General features: G+C 37.4%; 1 protein-coding gene across 2 annotated transcripts in view; it reads left to right on the forward strand.

The window, feature by feature from the left end:
* dph1 (diphthamide biosynthesis 1) overlaps nt 1–22,114 on the forward strand; it is a 117,057-nt gene that overhangs the window by 70,166 nt on the left and 24,777 nt on the right. For both annotated transcript variants that reach the window (XM_016557003.1, XM_016557002.1), the window contains 5 exons: nt 5,193–5,314; nt 14,498–14,652; nt 17,140–17,261; nt 20,703–20,771; nt 21,601–21,757. In XM_016557003.1, the coding sequence (XP_016412489.1) occupies nt 5,193–5,314; nt 14,498–14,652; nt 17,140–17,261; nt 20,703–20,771; nt 21,601–21,757 (625 nt within the window). The remainder of the gene's footprint in view (nt 1–5,192; nt 5,315–14,497; nt 14,653–17,139; nt 17,262–20,702; nt 20,772–21,600; nt 21,758–22,114) is intronic.

Raw genomic sequence — 22,114 nt, forward strand, 5'->3', positions numbered from 1 at the left:
TATATATATATATATATATATATATATGCATACATACATACATATACCCATGACATTACATTTAGTCATTTAACAGACGCTTTTATCCAAAGCGACTTAAAAATGAGGACAATAAAATCAATCAACACCAACAAATAAGCAAAATTATGTAAGTGTTGTGACAAGTCTGGGTTAGTCTAACGCAGTATACATAGCAAAGTGTTTTTTTCCTATAATAAATAAAAAGAAAACAAATAGATAGGATAGGAAAAAATAAAGTACACTAAAGTTATAGGGTCATTTTTTATTTATAAAAAGAATACGAGTAGATGGAATATGTACGTGTGTGTGTTTACATACAAACAATTAGACCTATTTATCAGGGCCTTTATTCATTAATTAATTTTTTTGATTTTATTTTAACTAAGCACTTGAGCACCTAGAAATTATTTTCCAACGTTCTCAATACCATGTTCTCACTAGCATCCAGATGTTTTACTTGTACTTTATTATAATTATTATGATTTTTATTACTATTATTACTATTATTTTGTAATCCCCATTATTCTCAATGTTGATTCTCATTAGATTATTGTATTTAAACTCATTACAGTAAAAAAAAAAAAAAAAATTGCCTTGTTTTGATTGGAAAAAATGTAATTTTATGTTATTCATGCAGAACAAGGTGTTTTGGGATGGAGGGTATAGGGAGTATAAACGTAATTTGTCAACACAAGACCACCAAAGAGTTTTTTTTTTTCATTTAATTAGATGTTTATTAGCCTAGAAATCCACATAAACATTTTTCTCGGTTGATTATGTGCTTGACTACAGTGACACAAGCACAGACGCTCAGGGACCAGAGGACCACAGAGAATAAACATAAGCCTAAACGTTCTTCCAAAAGCAGAAATAAAGTTCAATTTAGCCTTTATGTTTTTCGAGATATTCACCCACCATTTAGTTAGCAATGGAAAAAGGCTCACATCAGAGGTATCATAGATTGACAAACTGAGGAAAAAGAAAGGTTAAGACCCAGACAGGAAGTATAAGAAAAAGATATCCCAGGCAGAGCGATCAGTACAGACTGTACTATGTGTCATGGAGTTGTACTGGCCACTTTCGAGAGCTCAGTCTGAATGAGAGGTGAGAAGGTGAATCAGGTGGAGGGGTTTAAAAGTGCTACTGTGTGTGTATGTGTGTATAAAACCAGAGAAAATGTGCCTATGTTCTATTAATAATACTTGTCCTAAATATGTCTGCTTCCAGACAGCCAGCTTCCCATACAACAGCCACTACTCTCTTTTCCACCTTACTTCTCCTCGCATATTCATTCTCTCTCGTTTTTTCTCACTCATAATTTATGTGCTCCTGTCTCATGTTTATCCTGCATTTAAATTTCACACAGAGGAGAGGCGGCAGCAGTGTGCCAGTCAATAGAAGTGCTAACACTTAACGACCCCTGCCGAAGCAAACAAAAACAGATCGTTGGTTCTTCAAACAGCTCCTTAGAGATCCACCTTGCTGGAATGCTTGTCATTGTCCTACAAAGCGTAGGAAGGAAGCCAAGGACAATTTGTAGCAGCGTCTCTTAAGAGTGTGCTGTACTGGAGATGGTGGCTCAGTAATGTCCTCTATTGTGTAGTAAAACGTGTTTTAACAGACTTAAATTCTTACATTCAGAGTCTACAGCTTTGCCACACCTGCTATTAACAGGTGAATTAATAAATATTTTTTAAATGTCTCTTACTGGCCATGATTTGTTTTTTAAAGGGGACCTATTATGCCCCTTTTCACAAGATGTAAAATAAGTATCTGATGTCCCCAGAAGTGTGTATGTGAAGTTTTAACTCAAAATACCTTACAGATAATATTTTATAGCTTGTTAAAATTGCCACTTTTAGGGTATGAGCCAAAACTTGCCATTTTCGTGTCTTTCCCTTTAAATGCAAATGAGTTGGTGCTCTGGGGGAAGAGGGCGGAGCTTCAAGAGCTCAAGCTCCGGCAATAGGTTGTTTGCACATGACGTCACTGATGACGTGCGAAATGCAGCTGGAGAGCAGGAAGTGATTTTTCTCCATAGGAATCACTTGCGCCCTGTAACTTACATGCAGCAAAGTTTAAGGAGTGACGAAAAAAGAAGAATGGATGAGATGGCGGAAAGTCCGTACTGTACTTTTTTTTTTGGCATGAGGCATTTTTGAGGCATTTTTTTTATATAGAGCTTTCATTGTATTGCTGTACACCCAACGCGCTTTACAATCATATGAGGGGATCTCTCTTCAACCACCACGCCTTTCCCTTTAAATGCAAATGAGTTGGTGCTCTGGTGGAAGAGGGCGGAGCTTCAAGAGCTCAAGCTCCGGCAATAGGTTGTTTGCACATGACGTCACTGATGACGTGCGAAATGCAGCTGGAGAGCAGGAAGTGATTTTTCTCCATAGGAATCACTTGCAAAAACTCAAAATGGCTGTGTTTTGCGTTGTTTATGGATGCTCAAATGCATTTAGCATTCAGTGAATTCTGACTGTGTCACCCCTGTATCTATTTATATATATTTTCATTTATATATAATCATTTGCACATACGAGCATTATCCGGCTCTGCTCCTCCCGACCGCAGACACAGGTTTACAGGTTTACCTATACCGGTGCTAGCCTTTGCAAATAAACACTCCAATATTAGTACAAGCCTGTTATCTTTACAGAAAGCGCACTCGGTTTAAAAGTCATTCATCTGATTGTACGGTGCATAAAAAATGCAATTTATGAATTACACAGACGGGAGCACGGCGCGATAAAAAATAACTCATGGTGCCATCGCATGCTATTACAAACTTTATAAGCCCCACTTGTGATTATGAGCTCGACTAATTCTAGCGGTCGACTTCACATTGCTTTCTTATGCAATTTTAACTCCCACATTAACCATTTAGTTTTTTAACTCCATATATTTCATCATATAATAATTGCTGTTAATAGTGTTCATCGTCTGTTTGATTACGTCTTTAATTGATTCTTCCATACATTTCTGCCATATGTACATAAACTGACAGTCACCACTGATAAGCTACTACTAAATATTGTAGAAACTTAATTTTCTGTAAAGTTGCTTTGCAACGATTTGTATCGTAAAAAGCGCTATACAAATAAACTTGAATTGAACATTCTTTACGATCATTCTGGTAGCACGTGAAGGCAGCATCAGTGAAAACAGACAGACAATGGTAGCTTTAGCAACATTAGCCTTACAGAGAGCCAAGAAGCTCTTTCAGAAAGGCAATTTGGAAAACTTAACGCATAATACTTACTTCTTCTGGAGATGTAGCTGGATCACGAACAGTTGGCACTGCTCCATCCTTCAGAAGCAACTTTTGTGCAAAACCTGCTTTATACTGACCCTCATTCACAAAGCAGTCCGGTGTAAAATGATTCGCGCAGACATAAACGAATTTCGGTGGAGTTGAGGGAGCATTTTCTTCGAAAACAAAATGAATCCACCTTGCCTTCAGCGGCTCAGATTTCGGGAGTAAATGGAGAGAGCTATGTGGATTCATACATCCAGCTACAGAACACCTAAAACGCTTGGGAGACATTCTCGTCAGTGCAGCAATGGCGGACTGTGTTCAACTCGCTGTGAACTTGCTCAGGGCGATTCTATGTTAAAACGGCAGTGTCTGTCAACTTTCGTGGGCGGGACCTGTGGCTAATGTGACATCACATTAGCACCAATTCTGAAAATAGGTAGTTGGGAGACACTGCTTATGATTTATGGGGATTTTTTTTTAAAAAGGAGTGGGTGGATTTTTATCATTATAGGGTGGTTGTGTACACACACTGCCAACACACATTTATGTCCAAACAACATGTGAAAGTGAATTTTGCATAATAGGTCCCCTTTAAGAATGCAGGTTAGAATGGGAATTTTGAGTCACTTGCTCTATTGGGTTACCGCTGTATCTCATGTTTTTGGATCATATATGTGCATTTCATTTTTATGCTGATTTAAACTATTTTTATGACACTTGGCTGTGAATTCTGTAAACTGTTTAAAATTGTCTGCTACTGCTAGGCACATTTTTTTTATCTTGCTAAAATTGACACAAGCTTTGTTGAAGTTGGTAGAGTTAGTAAGAATTAGTTTAAAATGACAAGGTAATCAGTAAAAATCTGTTTTACTGTATGCCATGATTTTACAGCACACATTTATTAATTTATTGGTTTTCAAGTTTTTTATATAATTAACATTTTTTAATTCTGAATTTTCTACTTAGTTTAATAATGCATGAAACAATTTGTGCAAAAAAAGTTTATTACATTTTTTATTTTAATAAAAATATTAAATAAATCAAAAAACTATATAAAAGTATACATTTAAAATTATATTTTTTGTGTTTTTTGTTTTGTTTTATTCTGTGTTTTGTTTGTTGTTTTGTTTTGTTTTGTTTTGCTTTGCTTTGGTTCCAGTAAAAATGTTGACAGGGCAAGTAGAAATCGTGAACTCTTATTGGTCCATAATCTTGCTCCACATAACTGTATATTAAACATCAAATATGTCTTGACTGTTATTATGTCACATTGTACCCCCTTTTTTCCAGTGTGAACAGATAAATTAGTTTTGATGGATTTTTGAGTAAGTGCCAGCTGAGTAAGTACCATTGAGATAAATCGAATACTAACATGCTGACAGAATATTTTTTTATAAATATAATTTTCATAATAAGTAATACATTTTTTATAGACATTGATGGTTGTAGCACTTATGTAGGTACAGTACAGAGGGACAAGTTTAGTCTCTTTCTCAAGAACACAATGGTGATGGCTCATGGATTACCACTGGTTTGAATCTGCATTTAAAATTTTCGATAACCAGCTTACCTACTTTTTCGTAGGACAGTGTGCATCCATAGCTATTAACCTTAACATGGTACTTGAATGTTTACCATCAGTGAATGCTTATGTTAGTCATTGTCCAGTGCTCTGTCGTCTCTGAAGGTTATTCTAGATGGTTTTCCAGACTGCACAGAGTGCATCAGTTTACGGCTAGCGGGAGCCCACTTAACTGGAGACATGGATGTCTGAGTGACATTTCCGCTTGAGAGTGATTGATCTGCCAACTGTGTGGAACCGTCATTTTATTTACGGCCTGATTGATCTGAATTGCAATAGTGTGGTGATCAAGGTCATTGATTGGTTGATTGTGTTGTTTGTCAGATTCACAGAGGCGGACACTCTGGTGATGGGAGATGTGACATACGGGGCCTGCTGCGTGGACGACTTCACTGCCCGCGCTTTGGGAGCTGACTTCATGGTGCATTATGGACACAGTTGTCTCAGTGAGTTGCAATTCTTATATGTGAATTAAAGTTACAGTTTACCCAAATTGAACATTCTGCCATCATTTGCTCACCCTCATGTAATTCCAAACCTGTATGACTTACATAGGTTTAATTCTTATTTTAAGATAGAATGGTTGCCTTGACACTAACTGAAATATATAAGTTTGAATACAAAAATTACTGAAACTAAACCTGAAATAAATATTAATTAAAGCTATGCATTAGCAAAACAACCAATGACAAAAGCACATAACAAAATTACTAAAACTTTAAAAGAAAATGGAACATATAAAAATAAAAGCTAATTCAAAATATGAATAAATAATAAAATAAAATTAATATGGGTATGAAAAAGGGTGGTGTGACATTCTCCTTTTGTGTTCCATAGAAGAAAGTAAGGCAAACAGGTTTGGATTCTTCATAGCTGGGTATTATAACTATTTCTTTTAACATATTTATAGACTACAAACCCACAAATTAATTTTCATAAAGGAAGACGTCTCATCTATCATCTTTCTATGATCCTGCGGTTTTTCATGAGCATGTTTCAGGGTCTTTCATTGACGGGCAACTGAATGTTTGAAAAAATAATTGAGAAAGAGACCAAGAGATCTCAGTGGGAGTTTCTAAGAGCAAAGGTTGGAGACAGTCGGCCAGGTTAAGGAGAAGTGAAGATGTATAGATTTACTCTTGAAATGCTTTGCAAAGCTGCTCTCAATAGCTCAGTATGGTAGCTAGTCTAAGCCGTCATGTGTAAAGGATAGCAGATTTTTTGAATGGGCCTGTCTGCACGTGTGCTCAGCAGATCAATAGTGAACATGCATTAAGGGTGTCCTTTAAAAGGCCTGGACGTGCCAGCCTAGAGGAAGCCGCTCTTTTACCCCCCGCTGCCTGTCAGCAGCACAACATACAGTAGAGGAAATGCTAAATCAATAGGGCCAATATATCTCCAGCAGAACAATCACACCTCTCCCAAATACCAGAGCTGGCCAAAGGAATATTAATCCCGCATCTGAGGGCCGAAGCCTCCTGCGAATCTTAACATTATACACTTATTCACAGTCAAAGGCAGACCTTCTGGACATGTTTGTTTGTCAGTGTTAGCTAAAAATTATAATAGCGTAACTGCTTTAATGCTGTGCATATTGTATGTAAATGTATATTTACCAAAAAGTGAGATACACCTGACAAAATTGCCCAAAACCTCCTTTTGGGGAAGTCCTCGTTTTTTTCTTTGGTTAGGAATTCCTTTACATTTCACTTCTTTTCGCTCTTCTTGGTTGTTTGGTTGTTTTATGTTTCTTTTCCTTGATATCCCTGAATCCAACAATATTCAAGTCTTTTAAAGGTTAACTTTAGCAAGAGTTCTGAAAGCAAGTGCAAAAGGCTTTTATTTTTTGTATGGTGACTTTTTTGGCAAGTGAAAAAACTGCTGATGAAGCAGCAAAAAAGTGAGTGTTCATTTTGTCACTGAAAATGTAGTCAGTGATTTATAGTACCTACAGATTGATTTATTGACATTTATAGACATTTTAGTCTATTTTTATATTTTGATGGATATTCACATCCTATCAGAGCGATGTTGAATAATTTATCACATTTGCTGTAACGCAAAATGACATTGAGGCTTAAAGTTTAAAGCCATGTATGTGAATGTGTGTACAGTTAGGTCCATAAATATTTGGACACAGGAACAAGTTTTATTATTTTAGCTGCTGACCAAAACATATTCAAGTTACAGTTGTATAATGAATACAGTGCCGTGAAAAGGTTTTTGCCCCCTTCCTGTTTTTTTTATTTTTTGCATATTTGTCACACTTAAAAGATTCAGATCATCAAACCAATTTTAATATTACGCAAAGATAATACAAGTAAATACAAAATGCAGTTAAACAGGAAGGGGGCAAAAACTTTTTCACACCACTGTATGTGCCTAAAGTGCACACTCTGATCTTTAATTTGAGGGTATTCACATCAAAATTGGAGGAAAGGTTAAGGAATTTCATCTTTTTAATATGAACCTCCCCCCTTTTTCAAGGGACCATAAGTAATTGGACAATTGACTCAAAAGCTGTTTCATGGACAGGTGTGGGCTATTCCTTTGTTATTACTACATCAGTTAAGCAGGTACAAGTTCTGGAGTTGATTTTAAGTGTGCCATTTGCATTTGGAAGCTGTTGCTCTGAACCCACATCATGTGGTCAAAGGATCTCTCCATGCAAGTGAAACAGACAATTGTTAGGCTTCAAAAACAAAACAAATCCATTAGAGAGATAGCAGAAACATTAGGAGTGACCAAATCAACAGTTAGGTACATTCTGAGAAAAATTAACACACTGGTGAGCTCAGCAACATAAAAAGGCCTGGACATCAGTCGTGGATGATCGGAGGATCCTCTCCATGGTAAAGAAAAACCCTTTCACAACATCCAGCCACGTGAAGAACGCTCTCCAGGAGTAGTGAGTAGGTGTGTGTAGGCGTGTCACTGTCAAAGTCTACAATCAAGAGAAGACTTCACAAGAGCAAATACAGAGGGTTCACCACAAGGTGCAAACAAGGCCAGATAAGACTTTGCCAAAAAACATCTAAAAAAGCCAGACCACTTCTGGAAAAGCATTCTTTGGACGGCTGAAATTATAGGGATATACTGTCTGCCCAGATTCAGTCAAATGCAGCAGTTGATTGGACGGCGGCACAGTGCTTCATAGTACAAGTGGAAAATGACCCAAAACATACAGCAAAAACAACCTAGGAGTTTTTGAAGGTAAAAAAGGAATATTCTGCAATGGCCAAGTCAAATCTCCTTATTTCAACCCGATTGAGCATACATTCCACTTGTTAAAGACAAATGGCAGAAAGACCCACAAACAAACAACAACTGAAGTCAGCTGCAGTAAAGGCCTGGCAAAGCATCACAAATGAGGAAACCCAGTCTCTGGTGATGTCCATGAGTTCCAGACTTAAGGCAGTCATTGCCTGCAAAGGATTCTTAACAAAATATCAAAAATTTACATTTTATTTATGATTATATTTATTTGCCCAATTACATTTAAGCCCCTGAAAATGGGGGGACTGTATAAAAATGGTTGTAATTCCTCAGCATTTTATGTTATATTTTTGTTCAACCCCTTGAATTAAAGCTTAAGCAGACAGTCTACTAATACTCTACTAACTGCTAGTTGACATGTAGTTGCAAGGTTACTTACGGTTAATAGAATGTCTAAAGTGGACTATCGAAATAAAGTGTTACCATATTTTTTAATAAAAATGAAATGTATCCCTGACTTCAGGAAGAGACATAGTATGGAGCATATGAAATACACTCCACACTACGGGCTGATCTGACTACAGAATCGCAATGACTGATTTGCAACTTTCCCTTAAATACTACCAGAACAAAAACAAAGAAATCTTTAAATCAGTTGTAAAAACAAGAACGATATCAAACATGAAAGGGAAACAACATATTCACAAGATATAGCACATGTGGCATATGGATATTCTTGCTTTGTGGGGAGAAGAGGAGAGAGTCAGAGGCAGGGAGGCGAGAGTGAAGGGGGAAGGGGGTCGTAAATGAACAAGGGGAGAGGTGTTGTTTGTTCTCTTTGGAGATATTTCCGCAAATCTGCGTCCAGGGCAGATCATACTTAAGTACCAATGAGCAGGGCAGGGGGCTCTCCATTAGGGATCTTCTGATTTCTGTCTGTCACTGGCTTAAAAATGTATGCATATAATGTTGTTTAAGTCTATATACCTAGACCAGGGGTGGTAAACTTGGCCCTTCCAGGTCACTTTCCTTCAGAGTTTAGCTCCAACTCTAATCAAACACACCTGAACCAGCTAATCATTGTCTTCAAGACTACTAGAAAGCTACAGGCAGGTGAGTTTTATCAGGGTTGGATCAAATCTCTGCAGGAAAGTGGCCTGGAAGGGCCAAGTTTGCCCATCACTGACCTAGACTGTACTATTATTTTGAATTTCATCCAATTATTGTTGTTTGTTTTGTTTTCTTTGGGTTTACCTAATCACTTAGTTATCATCTCATCAAGATTCAAAAGTAAATTAATATTTCTCACTTATGCCAAAGTATAGAAAAAATTGCATTGATATATCTTGTAACTAATTTGATTTTTGCTTCTTTGTATTTTGTCCATTTCAGTTGAAACAGTTATTGTTTTGGACAATTTAATCTCTGTATTTGGTTACACTGAATATTTTGCTGATACTCTTATTGATGAAGGGGGTGTTAGAACCAACAATTGTTGATTTTTTTGTAATGCAATTTATTTTATTGTTTCCAAAAACAGTGTAAGAGCTTTTCAGATCATCTTTTGTTCTCACCTTGACCATCTTTTTAAGTACATAGATTTAAGGACTTTTTGCCAGAGACAAATTCTATCTGACCACATCAAACCTCTGACCAATGACAAATGCCATGTATACTTTTGCTGTTTGTTGTGCCATATGCTCTTTTGAAATCACAGGATTCCTTCTGCATAAGTTCACATTCTGTGTACTGCCTCAGAAAGAGGGACAAGCGGATTCTACCATGTTCAGTGCCTGTTCTTGTGGAGGTGTGAAGTATTCAATGGACGTTTTGCATATCTATGAAGGGTGCAACACCATTCGATGAAGATCTCTCACACAGGGCTGAAAGGAGAACAAAGACTGACCAGCTGCCACTGCAACAAGTCTGGACCAGAAGTCTGAAGATGACATCTGCACACAACAGAAAGCATGTTTTCATGGAATATGTCACCTTTTGCCTCTTTAGGTGTGGCCAACGGTGCCAAGGGGGGACTTTGTAGGGTCAAAAATTATCAAAGACTTCTGCTTTCCTGTCCCAAACCTATCTTGCGTATCAAAAGGGCCATTTGGCATTCCTGAAGACACAGAGGTGCTGATAGTGATCAGGCCTGTAGGCCAACATGTGTATACATCGGGGGTCTGCTAATTGTCACACTCTTTTGCCCAGTGGGCAAAGCTGTAATCTGCTGATTGGTCAGTTTGAATGTCTCACATTTGGTTTTTAGTCACATGGTCAAGGAAGGGATAAAAGAAGATTGCAACTGTTGCTCTGGCCTCTTTCTCTTTGCTGCCTCTTTTGGCGCTTTTCCACTGCATGGAACGGCACAGTACGGTTCAGTACGGTTCACTTTTGGGGGGTTTTCCACTGGGTACAGTAAAACGAGCGTACCTTTTTTAACAACCAAAAAGTGGCTGTTTCGTGGTCTGTTGAAGAAGTACAGACGTTCCTCTCCTTGATAGCGGAGGAGCGGATCCAGCGAGAGCTTGATGGGGGTGAATGAAAATGTTTTTCAGGAGGCAGTAGAGGCGGCGCAACTATAACGACATGTGAATAATCCCACCCACTCTAAAGCGGTACTAAACTGTAGGGGAAACGCAAACCGAGCCGAGCCGTGCTGAGTCGTACCACGCAGTGGAAAAGCTCCATTTCTTTGCTGGCGCTCTCTTCTCGGGGCTCTACCCTCTCTCCTTCTTTTTTCTCCGTCTCTCCATGTCCCCCTCTCTCTTTCTGTCTCAGGTAATATTTTACATACATGTTGGGTACAATTAACTATATGTTTTACCATCCTTCATCTATTTTGTAACCAATTCAGTGTAACCATAACAAAATATTGTTATTAAACCATTTCAATTATAAATTATGTGCGAACTAGTCTTGATTCAAGGTTAATATTGAAGTGCTACCTATTGCAATACAATGTAGTCACTTAATAGCAACGCTCTCCCACATATTTAGCTATTCTAACTGCGCTTATTTCCGTCGTTGGTATAAGTGGCAGTGGGTGGTAATAGACTAGAAATGTACAGTTTTATACCATCGTGCTGACAACGTTTCTTTAGTCATTCGGCAATCCTGCAGCCTGAACCACTGTAGGGAAACCACCTTTACAGATGGAGACCGTGACTGAATTCATGACTTATTGACAACAGCTGTAATTGCAGTGAGTAAGTGCTCTCAGTCTGCCGTGCTAATTGGATAAGAGAAATGGATCGATTCCACTTAACTTCAACCCCCCGGCCCCTCCACGTCTTCTTTTGTTTTCTAGCACCTGCGGAAAGAGGTTATTGCCTCTTGTGTGTTTCATGCCTGTATGAAAATAGCCCTGTATGTATGTGCATTCTGACAGTGACCCACTTAAATGCAAAACTTTCAAGAATAAAACTTTTATTGCCACAGTCGGTAAAATCTCTCTCCCAGAAGTCTTTCTTTCTCTCCACTCAGTCATGTATATCAATTCCTCTAGTAACTAGCTGTAAACATTGTCTTTGACATCTATTCAGTAGCTCTGTTCTAAAACATTCCTCGTTGCTTATTGCCTATGAAGGCAGCTGCCTTCTAAGGGATCATCCTAAACGCCACGGAAACTTATTTGGAACACTCTACATAGGTAACAACTCGAAGAAGCAGATTGACATGCAGTTCAATCAAGCTGTGATGTTAGCATGTCGCTAAGCTAACAGCACAAAAGCATAATAATAACACATAGCACACAAACATGAACACATGCACATGAACTATTTTTAACAACACTTTTAAGTACTGAATGAAATATTACTTTATAATCAATATTTCTCTCACTTTGTCCATCTTTTCCTGAGATTTTCAAAAAACGTTTTTAAGCATGCTAAACCGTTTTGGTTAGCATTGGAAAAAAACACTGAGATATTTCCACTTCGTATATGTTCCACTGAAGAAAAAAGTCATACAGGTTTGGAACTACACTGAACAAAATTATAAACGCAACACTTTTGTTTTTGCCCCCATTTTTCATGAGCTGAACTCAAAGATCTAAGACTTTTTCTATGTACACAAAAGGCCTATTTCTCTCAAATAATGTTCACAAATCTGTCTAAATCTGTGTTAGTGAGCACTTCTCCTTTGCCAAGATAATCCATCCACCTCACAGGTGAGGCATATCAAGATGCTGATTAGACAACATGATTATTGCACAGGTGTGCCTTAAGCTGCCCACAATAAAAGGCCACTCTAAAATGTGAGCCTAAGGCACACCTGTGCAATAATAATGCTGTCTAATCAGCATCTTGATATGCCACACCTGTGAGGTGGATGGATTATCTCGGCAAAGGAGAAGTGCTCACTAACACAGATTTAGACAGATTTGTGAACAATATTTGAGAGAAATAGGCCTTTTGTGTACATAGAAAAAGTCTTAGATCTTTGAGTTCAGCTCATGAAAAATGGGGGCAAAAACAAAAGTTTTGCATTTATAATTTTGTTCAGTGTATATAAGAATGAGTCAATTTTGGTTAAATTACCCCTTTAAAATATGCAGTGCTTTCCAAAATATGTACTTTTTCATAGATGTCTCAGCAATGTGTGTTTGCTGAGAAGCCTCTGTTGATCTTCCTGCTTTGAGAGGTAGATTTACTTCCTCTCTTCCCACTTGCTTTACTGTCTTGCCATCTTTTCTTACATAGTTAGATGGGCTCCGTGTTTAAAACACTCCCTAAAGGTGGCATTTGCCTAATAGCAGTGAAATGGCCATTAGAGCAGGGGCTTTAAAGAGAATGCTACAAGAAGAGCAGCAATTATGACCATCAGCAGTAAATGATAATGTAGATGGGAGAAGACTGAAGCCCGCCTTCCTCTTTCAGCTCTGCTGTCTTTTAAATGGGGCGTGAAATGAATGGCATTAATAGCAATTGTACGATTTTCTCTTTTCTTCAGTTACTGTCATCAGTAGATCGGAGGTAGGCTGACTAACACAAACTTTTCTGAGTTTTCAAGACATTTATTTACTTTGTTGTGAGTTTGCAGTTTATGACAATTAACTATTATGTGCTAGTTTGTGCGGGTTGTGCTTATACTATATATATATACTATATACATGCATACTTGTACAGTAGAACAAAGGTTGAGAAATTTTTCAAGAAATGCAGTACTCTCACAGTGTGCGATTTCAGATGGATCTAAAAAGGAATGGTTTATAATAAAATGAAAAATCCAGGATCATTTACTCACTCAGTGGCATTCCAAACCTGAATTCTTTATTCTGTGAGCACAGTTGTTTGAAAAATTTCTTCTTTTTTTTGGACCCCATTGACTTTCGTTATATGGACAAGACAGTTGAAACATTCTTCAAAATATTTTCTGTTGTGATTCTAAGAATACAGTCATACAGGTTTGGAACAACATGAGAGTGAGTAGGCCTAAATGATGACAATTTTTGGGTGAAAGAAATTGTTGTGCCTATTTTTTCCGCCAGGTGATTCTGTTGGTGCGTTCAAGTAATGTCAGAAAGATAATATTTAACGTGTTGAACACAAACTAAAAACTCAAAATATGCAGTGAAGTGGCATCTGTATTACCCATAAATTTGTTTACAACAATGGATTTTTTTTGTTTACATTTTACATAAAACTAGCAAATCTGCATGTTCAAAATTTGTGCAATTACGAAATGATTCGGTTTACCATACCTTCATAAATTGAATGAATAACATTAAAAAAGCAAAAAACATACCTGATGCACATTCTTTATTAATCATTTTGTAGAAGTAGAGTTAAAAACACTTGCTGTATTTTTTTGTAGAAAAGATACATGCCATCTTGCTTGGACCAAAGTGATTTGAACGCATCTGGCATCCTAATTACGACTTCCAAAATCGTAAATGCAAACTTCACAGAAGGACTTGAGTGCACCATTTGATTTGTGGGATCATTTGAATCTGTAGCACAAACAATGAGTACGTTTACATGGACGTCAGTAATCTAATTATTTACCTTATTCTAAATAAGCCAATATTATGATTATGGTGTTTACATGAGTTGCTTTTAGAATATTCCTTTCATGTTCCCTCGCAAAATGCGCGAAAAGTCCAACACGACGCTAATAATGTGATTAAGGTGTTTACATGTCTATACTGCACTTCAGTAATGCTACTAAAATAGGAATACTCCACGTCTTAATTCGATTTCTGTTTACTTTGATTATGACTTTAGGTAGATTCTTAATCAGAGTATTGTCTTAATCGTGTTAAAATCGGAGTATTGTTGTCCATGTAAACGTACTCCATGTTGAACGCCAAATTTAGATTTTTCAGGTTAGAGAAAAAATAGGAAGTCAACCTACGAATGAAATAATCATTTGGATGTGTGAGGAGTGAAATATGCTAATGTTTGTGTCTTCAGTCCCAATAGACTCAACTGAGGGCATCAAGATGCTGTACGTGTTTGTGGACATCCAGATTGACACTGCCCACTTCTTGGACACACTCAGGTTCAACTTTCCCCCTGGCCACTCGCTCGCCCTCGTCAGCACCATCCAGTTTGTGGCTGCTTTACAGGTGACCTTTGACCCCCCGCTTCTTACTCAATGATAACTATTCCCTGCAGTTAAAGATGTTCTCTGATTCGTTTACTGTCTGTCTTTCTCTCTATCACTTACCTTCCTGCTTCAAGGTCTCTGACAGCACATAAGGCTGCCCGTGTGTGTGTGTTTGTTTGCTCCTATAATAGTGTGTTTGTGTATGTGGGTGTGAAATGCGGTTAAAGTTATTTTGAACTGCACAAGAGGAGGAATTATCAGAAGTCAAGTTGCACTCAGCACTCCACCTTACATAAGTGTGAGATTTTCTTCCCTTCTTTTTTTTCCTGTTTCGCTCTCTCCTCCTCGCTGTCGGTTTCACCCTCCTGCCTAAAAATGACCCATGCTATTTCTGGAAATAGCACGGCCTGTGTATCGTGTGTGTGTAGGCCCATTCCCGTGCTCTGGGTGGGTGCTGGGGGTCAGAGGGGTGTGAATGCACACGTTTTATGTGTTTTTGTTATTTTCTCTGCTCATCAGAAACAAAATCTTAACCGTAATGTCTCTGCCCCCGTTGCATTACTGTGGCTTTCTTGCCTTAATTTATTTGGCACCATTTCTTTGCTTCCTTTTCATTGGAAAGGAAAGCCTGTAGGTTTTGGGAGATGTGCTGTGGATGACTGTTTCTCTGATTGTATCTGTGTCTCTTTCCTTCCACTGAAAAGAGCCAGTGCTCGGCCAGATCTGCAAGCTTCTCTCAGAACCTGACTATATTACTACACAAACAAGCAGCCTTTGTTTACAAGTCTTGAGTTTAAGAACATATTTTAACATCAAGAGTAGTTTGATTCAGCAGTATTATGACATCAGGAGCGTTTGGGTATATAATGAATAAAATTCATAACAATCAGTTCACATAGTGTGAAAGCTAGCATTTAAAAGTTCATAGCGTTCACAAAGAATTTTATTTTTTTAAGAAGAGAAAGAAATTATAATTTTCAGCAAGTACACATTCAGTTAATCAGAAGTGACAATGAAGACAAATTTGTTACAAAATAAAAAAATATATATGTTTTAAGTAGATACTGCTCCTTTGAACTTTCTATTAAAAAAAAAAATACATCACATTTTCCATAAAAGTATGAAGCAGCAAAACTGTTTTCAGCATTGGAAATGTTTCTTCAGCACCAAATCAGCATTTGTGAATTATTACCAAATGATCATGTGACCTTGAAAACTGGAGTAATGGCTGCTGAAAAATCAGCTTTGTTTTCACTGGAATAAATTACATTTTAAAATATGTTCAAATAGAACACAGTTCTTTTAAACTGTAATACCGTATTGACCCGAATATAAGACGATGTTTTTTTCTTGGAAATACATCTGAAAAAACGCGGTCGTCTTATATTCAGGGTCTAGACTTTGACATGTCAATAATACACCCACAACAATACGTGGTGCCAAATACGCATAAAACGAGTGTGCCATGAAATACGTAATGTAATGCGTGTTGGAAAGATCGCCAGTAAAAACAAAAGAAAAAGAAAACATTACAGCTGCATGAGTCGTGACTGTCACGTTAACCTGATGGACAGTACCCAGATTTGAAGATTACAGTAAGATTTAACTTCTACTGTTCATAAGATTTTGGTAGGCTACTATTAGATGGATAGCCTAAATGTCCTAATTCAGATGGGCTACCTTTTTTTTTTTTTTTAATGGTATATCAAAAAGGGTATTTTTTTTAAATGTGATTGTTGGTACATTTTACCAGTTTTTACCATACTTTCAAAACAAAAATTGAAATAGGAAAAATATGCAAAATGAAAATAATTGAAGACAAAATGTGTTTTACTGAGAAAAAACAAGATTTGGTTTTTAAAAAGCCTTTTTCCAAAAGATACATCTGGAAAAAGGGGGGTCGTCTTATAATCAGGGTCGTCTTATATTCGGGCCAATACGGTAATATTTCTTAATATTACTGTTTTCACTGTGCTTCTGATTAAATAAATGCAGCCTTGGTGAGCATAAGAGACTTCTCTCAGAAATATTTAAAATCTCACGAACCCCATTTTTAATTGTAGTATGTATTATAATTACAGCAGCTCTGATATTCAGTACTATGCAGTACATTCAGCATCATTATGATATTGCTGTTATACAACAGTTAAAAAAGCAAGAAGTTAATGCTGAGTTCCTGAGTTTCAGACTAAATTTAGACATTTAAAATCGTCAGCGTAAATTGTTCCAAAAGAAGCCAACGTTAAGTCTGCCCTTTCATTAAAACTTTATTCGCTGCAAACATTAACCTGCCCTCAGACCTCTGACATTACCATTTCTTGGTTCAATACCCGCAGGTTTAGGGGGGTGACCTAGAGCCAAATCTTCCAGCCCAGAACCACCTTTTCAAGAAAGGTGAAAACTTGTGGCGTGGTTCCAGATTGGGCACTGGCTTCTGCACAACACCCTTTTGGTAGGAAAAAAGTTGCTTCCTTGGTCTCAGCATCCCTTTCCTTTCTCTTCTCAGGCAGCCAGTGCAGAGTTGAAGCCAGATTACGAGGTGTTGGTACCTCAGTGTCGGCCGCTTTCTCCTGGGGAGATCCTCGGATGCACCTCGCCTCGTCTGGAGAAACATGTCAATGCCATCATGTAAGGAAAACAGTTCTAGCCCATGTTGAGTATGTGTTGTCATGTAGTAAGACTGTGTTCGAATGAAAATAAGTCAGTGTGTGTGTATGTATGTATCAATTTGAAATGGATAGTTTCAGCCCTGGATTCAGATTAACCAATACAGCTTTATTTTATTTTATTTCTTTTTTTTACCTAATGAGAGCATGTTTTCTAGTTTTTATGTGTCAGGGATTCTATCTTCTTGTGGAAGAATTGCATGAATGATCAATTGCATTGAATGAATATACTTAAGGTTGTAATAAAAAAAATTGCATTTAAATATTATGTTACATTTTAAACCATTTAACGAAATTAATAAGGTGCTCAAGGTTATGCTTTATTGTGGATACAGTTACAGCTAAAAGCATTGCAGGCGTACACTGTGTGCACCCTGTATTCACAATAAAGCATGGCCTTTTATATACAGTATGAAATCAAAATTGACCCTGTTTACTTTAATACGTATCACTGGTTTTATTGTGCACAAATTTAATAGTGCATGTTATTCAAAAGAACAAGAAAAATACATACACTATCATCAAAATAATTTTCATTTTCTTTAAAACTACTACTCTGCTGATGTGATCAAGGCCTCATGTGTAGGAAAAATAATACTAACCAATAATATTATATGCTACTTTTCACAACCCAATCAAATTCTGATAACACCAAGACCCGCCTCACATTATTATCTGCGGAATATTGTATGTCTCTGAAATGTCACATTGCGTAAGTTAAATGCGTTGCGAATGCAGTTTCAAGCTGTCTTTAATGAGGAGCGTGTCAAGTGCTGTTGTAACACAGAGACGAGACATTAGGCAGCAGATATATGTGTGTGTGATCTATTATTCTCTGTATCACACAGCGGCTGTGAGCAGCAAGCTCTGCTCCTGTGAGATAGAGGGAAACCTCCTGTCTGTGTGTGTCTGTACACAGAGAGGGTGTGTGTGTGTTTGTGCTTTCTGCCTCTTAATCCAGGGTGCAGAATCTGTGATGAATGTTAGTCCGTGTGTGTGTGTGTGTGTGTGTGTGTGTGTTAGGTGAGAGAGGAAGAGAATTGATGCGTGTTTACTTTAATTTTCACTCATCACCTCTTCATCGGGGCGCCTGCCAACATTAGACATACACAAGTGGTCATGTCACTGACCCCCAAAATGACATGGCTATTATGCAAATAGCCTTTTTCATAGATCATTTACTTTTGCCCTCACCCTCAGCGATCAAATTAAAAACTTTCTCTGACACTTACGGTGTAGTAATGTGATGTTATATTGCAAAGCCGAATCACCACCATATAATTAACAGCAAATTAAGCTTATACAGAGCCTGACTTTCTCATAAGAAGTAATATGTTTGCCGGGGGTCTGAATAAAGTCCCACGGAGAAGATGATTGCAGCTTTGTGTTGAAAAATGACACAGGTTCATGGCCGATCGGCACCTTCATAAAGTCTCTTTTGAGTTGGGCGGACTGTAAAGCGCTCTGTATTTAATAAAATTTGACGAACGCCACAGGTCTTCATGCAGACCTCTGGTTTCCACTTGGGATTTCTTCTGAAGCAAGAGGGAGCTCCGACTCATTGCCGAAGACATAATGAACTGAACTGTGGGTGAATGGGTCGGTGCTGTGAAAAGCAGTTTTAAGAACTGCAAATTGGGCCATTTCTAATCTTATATTCTCAATAGTGCCATCTCCACGAAATGCATCAATTTGTGGTCGTTTAAGTTATACTGTTAAAAGCTGAGCCGGAAAACCTCTGAGCGTTTAATGCCTTTGCTATAAATGCAATATTTGTAATAGAGGCCCTTGAAAGAGACAGTGCAGTAATCCAGGAAAATTGGTGTGTTTTATTATGGCAACATATAAAGGAAAATGAAAAATTTGTGTGAAGGGGGACTTTTTTGGTGAATGACTGTGTCCAATAGCTAAAATAATTTTTTTAAAACATGCTTCCTTTGCGGGTAGTGCACTATAAGGAGGTAGAAAGGCATTTATTTTTGAAGGTATCCCGTAGTTCTGTGATTTTGTTTCCATGGTTGGTGGAAAGCATTAAAATGGTATCTGACAGAGCTATTGAACAAAGAAGTCAATTGTTTCACCTTTTTAATGTATGTTTCCATTTCTACCTTTTTCTAAATCAGTGTTTCTTAACCAGGGGGCAGGACCCACCATAGGAGGCCTCGGCACACTTCCGGGGGGCTAAAAATGGCTTAAATTAATTTTTTTTTTTTTTAAGTTCTTTCAACAAGTGTTATTTTGTCTTGGGAACCCTGTTTATTTGTACTGTATATAAGGGAATTTTAAAAGTGTGATTTCCAGACCAAAAAAAAAAGATGGAAATTTATATAATGATTATGGTTTTTCCAATTATATCAAGCTCTAAAACATTTATTGGGCAGAAATTTCTATTTGTTAAAAAAAAAAAAGGTCAATAAGACGATGTTGAGTTATATTTTAACACTGATCAATAAAATACATTAAAATTCTGTTCTGTTGAAAATAAAATAAAGCAAAAAAATTTATCAAGCATTTTAAATACTACAGGCAAATTAAGGCATTTTTAAAATATAAACAATAAAAAAATAATTTTCATTATGAGATTTGCAAAAGATTACATTTAACAGTGTCATTAAGTTTTTAGTGTTTTTGAAGATTAACTTGACAGCAAAGATTAGTAAAAACTGAAAATTTGCTTGAACAATGAAATTAAACCAATAATATGTTAACATTAGCTGATAACTGATATGGTACAAATATATTGTGCATCCCTACTTTTTTTCCCTTAGCGGGTACAAGGCAGCGAAACCGTTTTTCTTTATCTAACGCAGCCGGTATGTTTGAGGGACAAGAAGAATGAACAATAAAGAGCGTTTTTCTGTCGCTGTGTGTGTGTGAGAGTGAAGGATGGCTGGTTTAGCCTTTGCTCCGGTGGGCCCAGGGGGATCCCACCCACAATATGTTCCATAGTGTTTCATAAACGTGTCTTAATTAGCCTTTCTAATTGCGGCTGCGTTCCCCAGGGCATCCATCAGGTTTGCCAGGTTAATCTATACTCCCATTAACTATGGCAGGTCTTCTCCTGTTGACACGGCAGAGGATAATCAGCGTGTTGAGCTCTGCTTGCGTGCTGTCCGCGTCATGACCCAATCATATCACGCAGGTTTATTTGTGGAGTAGCTGGATTGTAGCCTATCAGTCTCCGTGTCTATGACTCGCTTTCCGTCTGACTAATGTTGCCGTGACTTTGGAGTGAGTAGGTCTCACCCTGATTGCTTGCTGAATGTTAGGACGGTTCTGATCTGGTTTATGAGTCCTCTAGGCCGAGACCCATTGGCCTTTATATTTTCTTATGCAAATCCCAGAGTTAGCAGAGTTTTATTCCTTCTGTCTTTTTCTCTGATAAAGTTGTTTCTGTCTGTAGTTATCTTGGAGACGGAAGATTTCATTTGGAATCCATCATGATTGCCAACCCAGATATACCGGCCTACAGGTAAACCAATGTGCAATTGTACACTTTTTTCCTAAATCAAGCATCTTTATTGCTATGGCTCATAGTCTTCAGCAATTTTATATTTGGTCTACAAATCCAGCAATATCCTCCAGGGTTGCAGAGGACAGCTCCTTCCTCTTTGCCCTTTTTTGTAAACTTAAACATGAAATAACATATAATAATATATATAACACCTGCCACAGTGAATGATTGAATTATAGGCGGGGAATAATGAGTGCAAGCTTTGTATGACAGCTTGTTCAAGATGCCCATAATTCTGCATGTTTCATTGCGTTATCAAAAATGAAACAATTAAAACGTGTTTTACACTTATTTTTAGACCAGACATCCTTTTGGCTGCTATTGTAATATAAATAAATAATAATTAAATAAATAATACTTATTGTTTTAATTTGAGAGAGACTATTATATTATATTATATTATATTATATTATATTCATTACTGATGTTGAATCAAATCCTTTTGTTGCATCTTAATTTGATTTAGTACTTTTTAATGTGGAGGGATAATGAAACATTTAGTTGAATTTCATCTTTTTACATTTAGCTTTAGTTACAATTAACTTAATACATTTTTGTTCTTTTCTTATTTTTATTTTAAACAAAAATTAATTACCCAGTGGACAAAAAATTGGAAACGAATCCCATGGAACGAGGCATCCAAGTTATGAATAGGGACCAAAATATCCGGCAACATCCTACTATCATATTTTCTTCAAAAAAAAAAAAAATCTAGTTTATGAATGTTCTTCTTTCTGTTTTCTTAGTATCTTATTGTTTGTAAATATGTTGTCCTCCATATTTGTAGGTATGACCCATACAGTAAAGTGTTTTCTCGAGAGTATTATGACCATGAGGCAATGCGGACCACCAGACTGCAGGCCATAGAGAGCGCCCGCTCAGCCCAGAGATGGGGCCTCATCCTAGGCACCCTTGGCCGTCAGGGCAACCCCAAAATCTTGGAGGTAAGACCGTCTGCTACCTTTTATCATACAATATGTTTTCTGTTAGTGGAAAGATGTCTGTCTTCCTTGCTCAGTTCTGTCTTACACCTGAGCTGAAAGACACACACACACCCTGCGGCATTTGGCCTGGAGGAGAGATCACCAGGGGCGTTAATCGATTGTTTTGGGAGGGGCGGGTCGTCTCCCTTCTTCTACTACTTCTTCTCATTCAAGTCCTTCTCTCTTTGTTCTCTGCCTCTTTTCATCTGTTCATTTGTATGTATTTGGATTGGACTTTGTTTTGGCAGATTTTTCCCCTTTTCTAGTTTCATCCTTTTTTAATTGATATGCATAGAGAAGACAAGTGTGATGAATTCA

Source organism: Sinocyclocheilus rhinocerous, unplaced genomic scaffold, assembly GCF_001515625.1.
Source record: "Sinocyclocheilus rhinocerous isolate Xijiao unplaced genomic scaffold, SAMN03320098_v1.1 scaffold166, whole genome shotgun sequence".
Lineage (NCBI taxonomy): Eukaryota > Metazoa > Chordata > Actinopteri > Cypriniformes > Cyprinidae > Sinocyclocheilus > Sinocyclocheilus rhinocerous.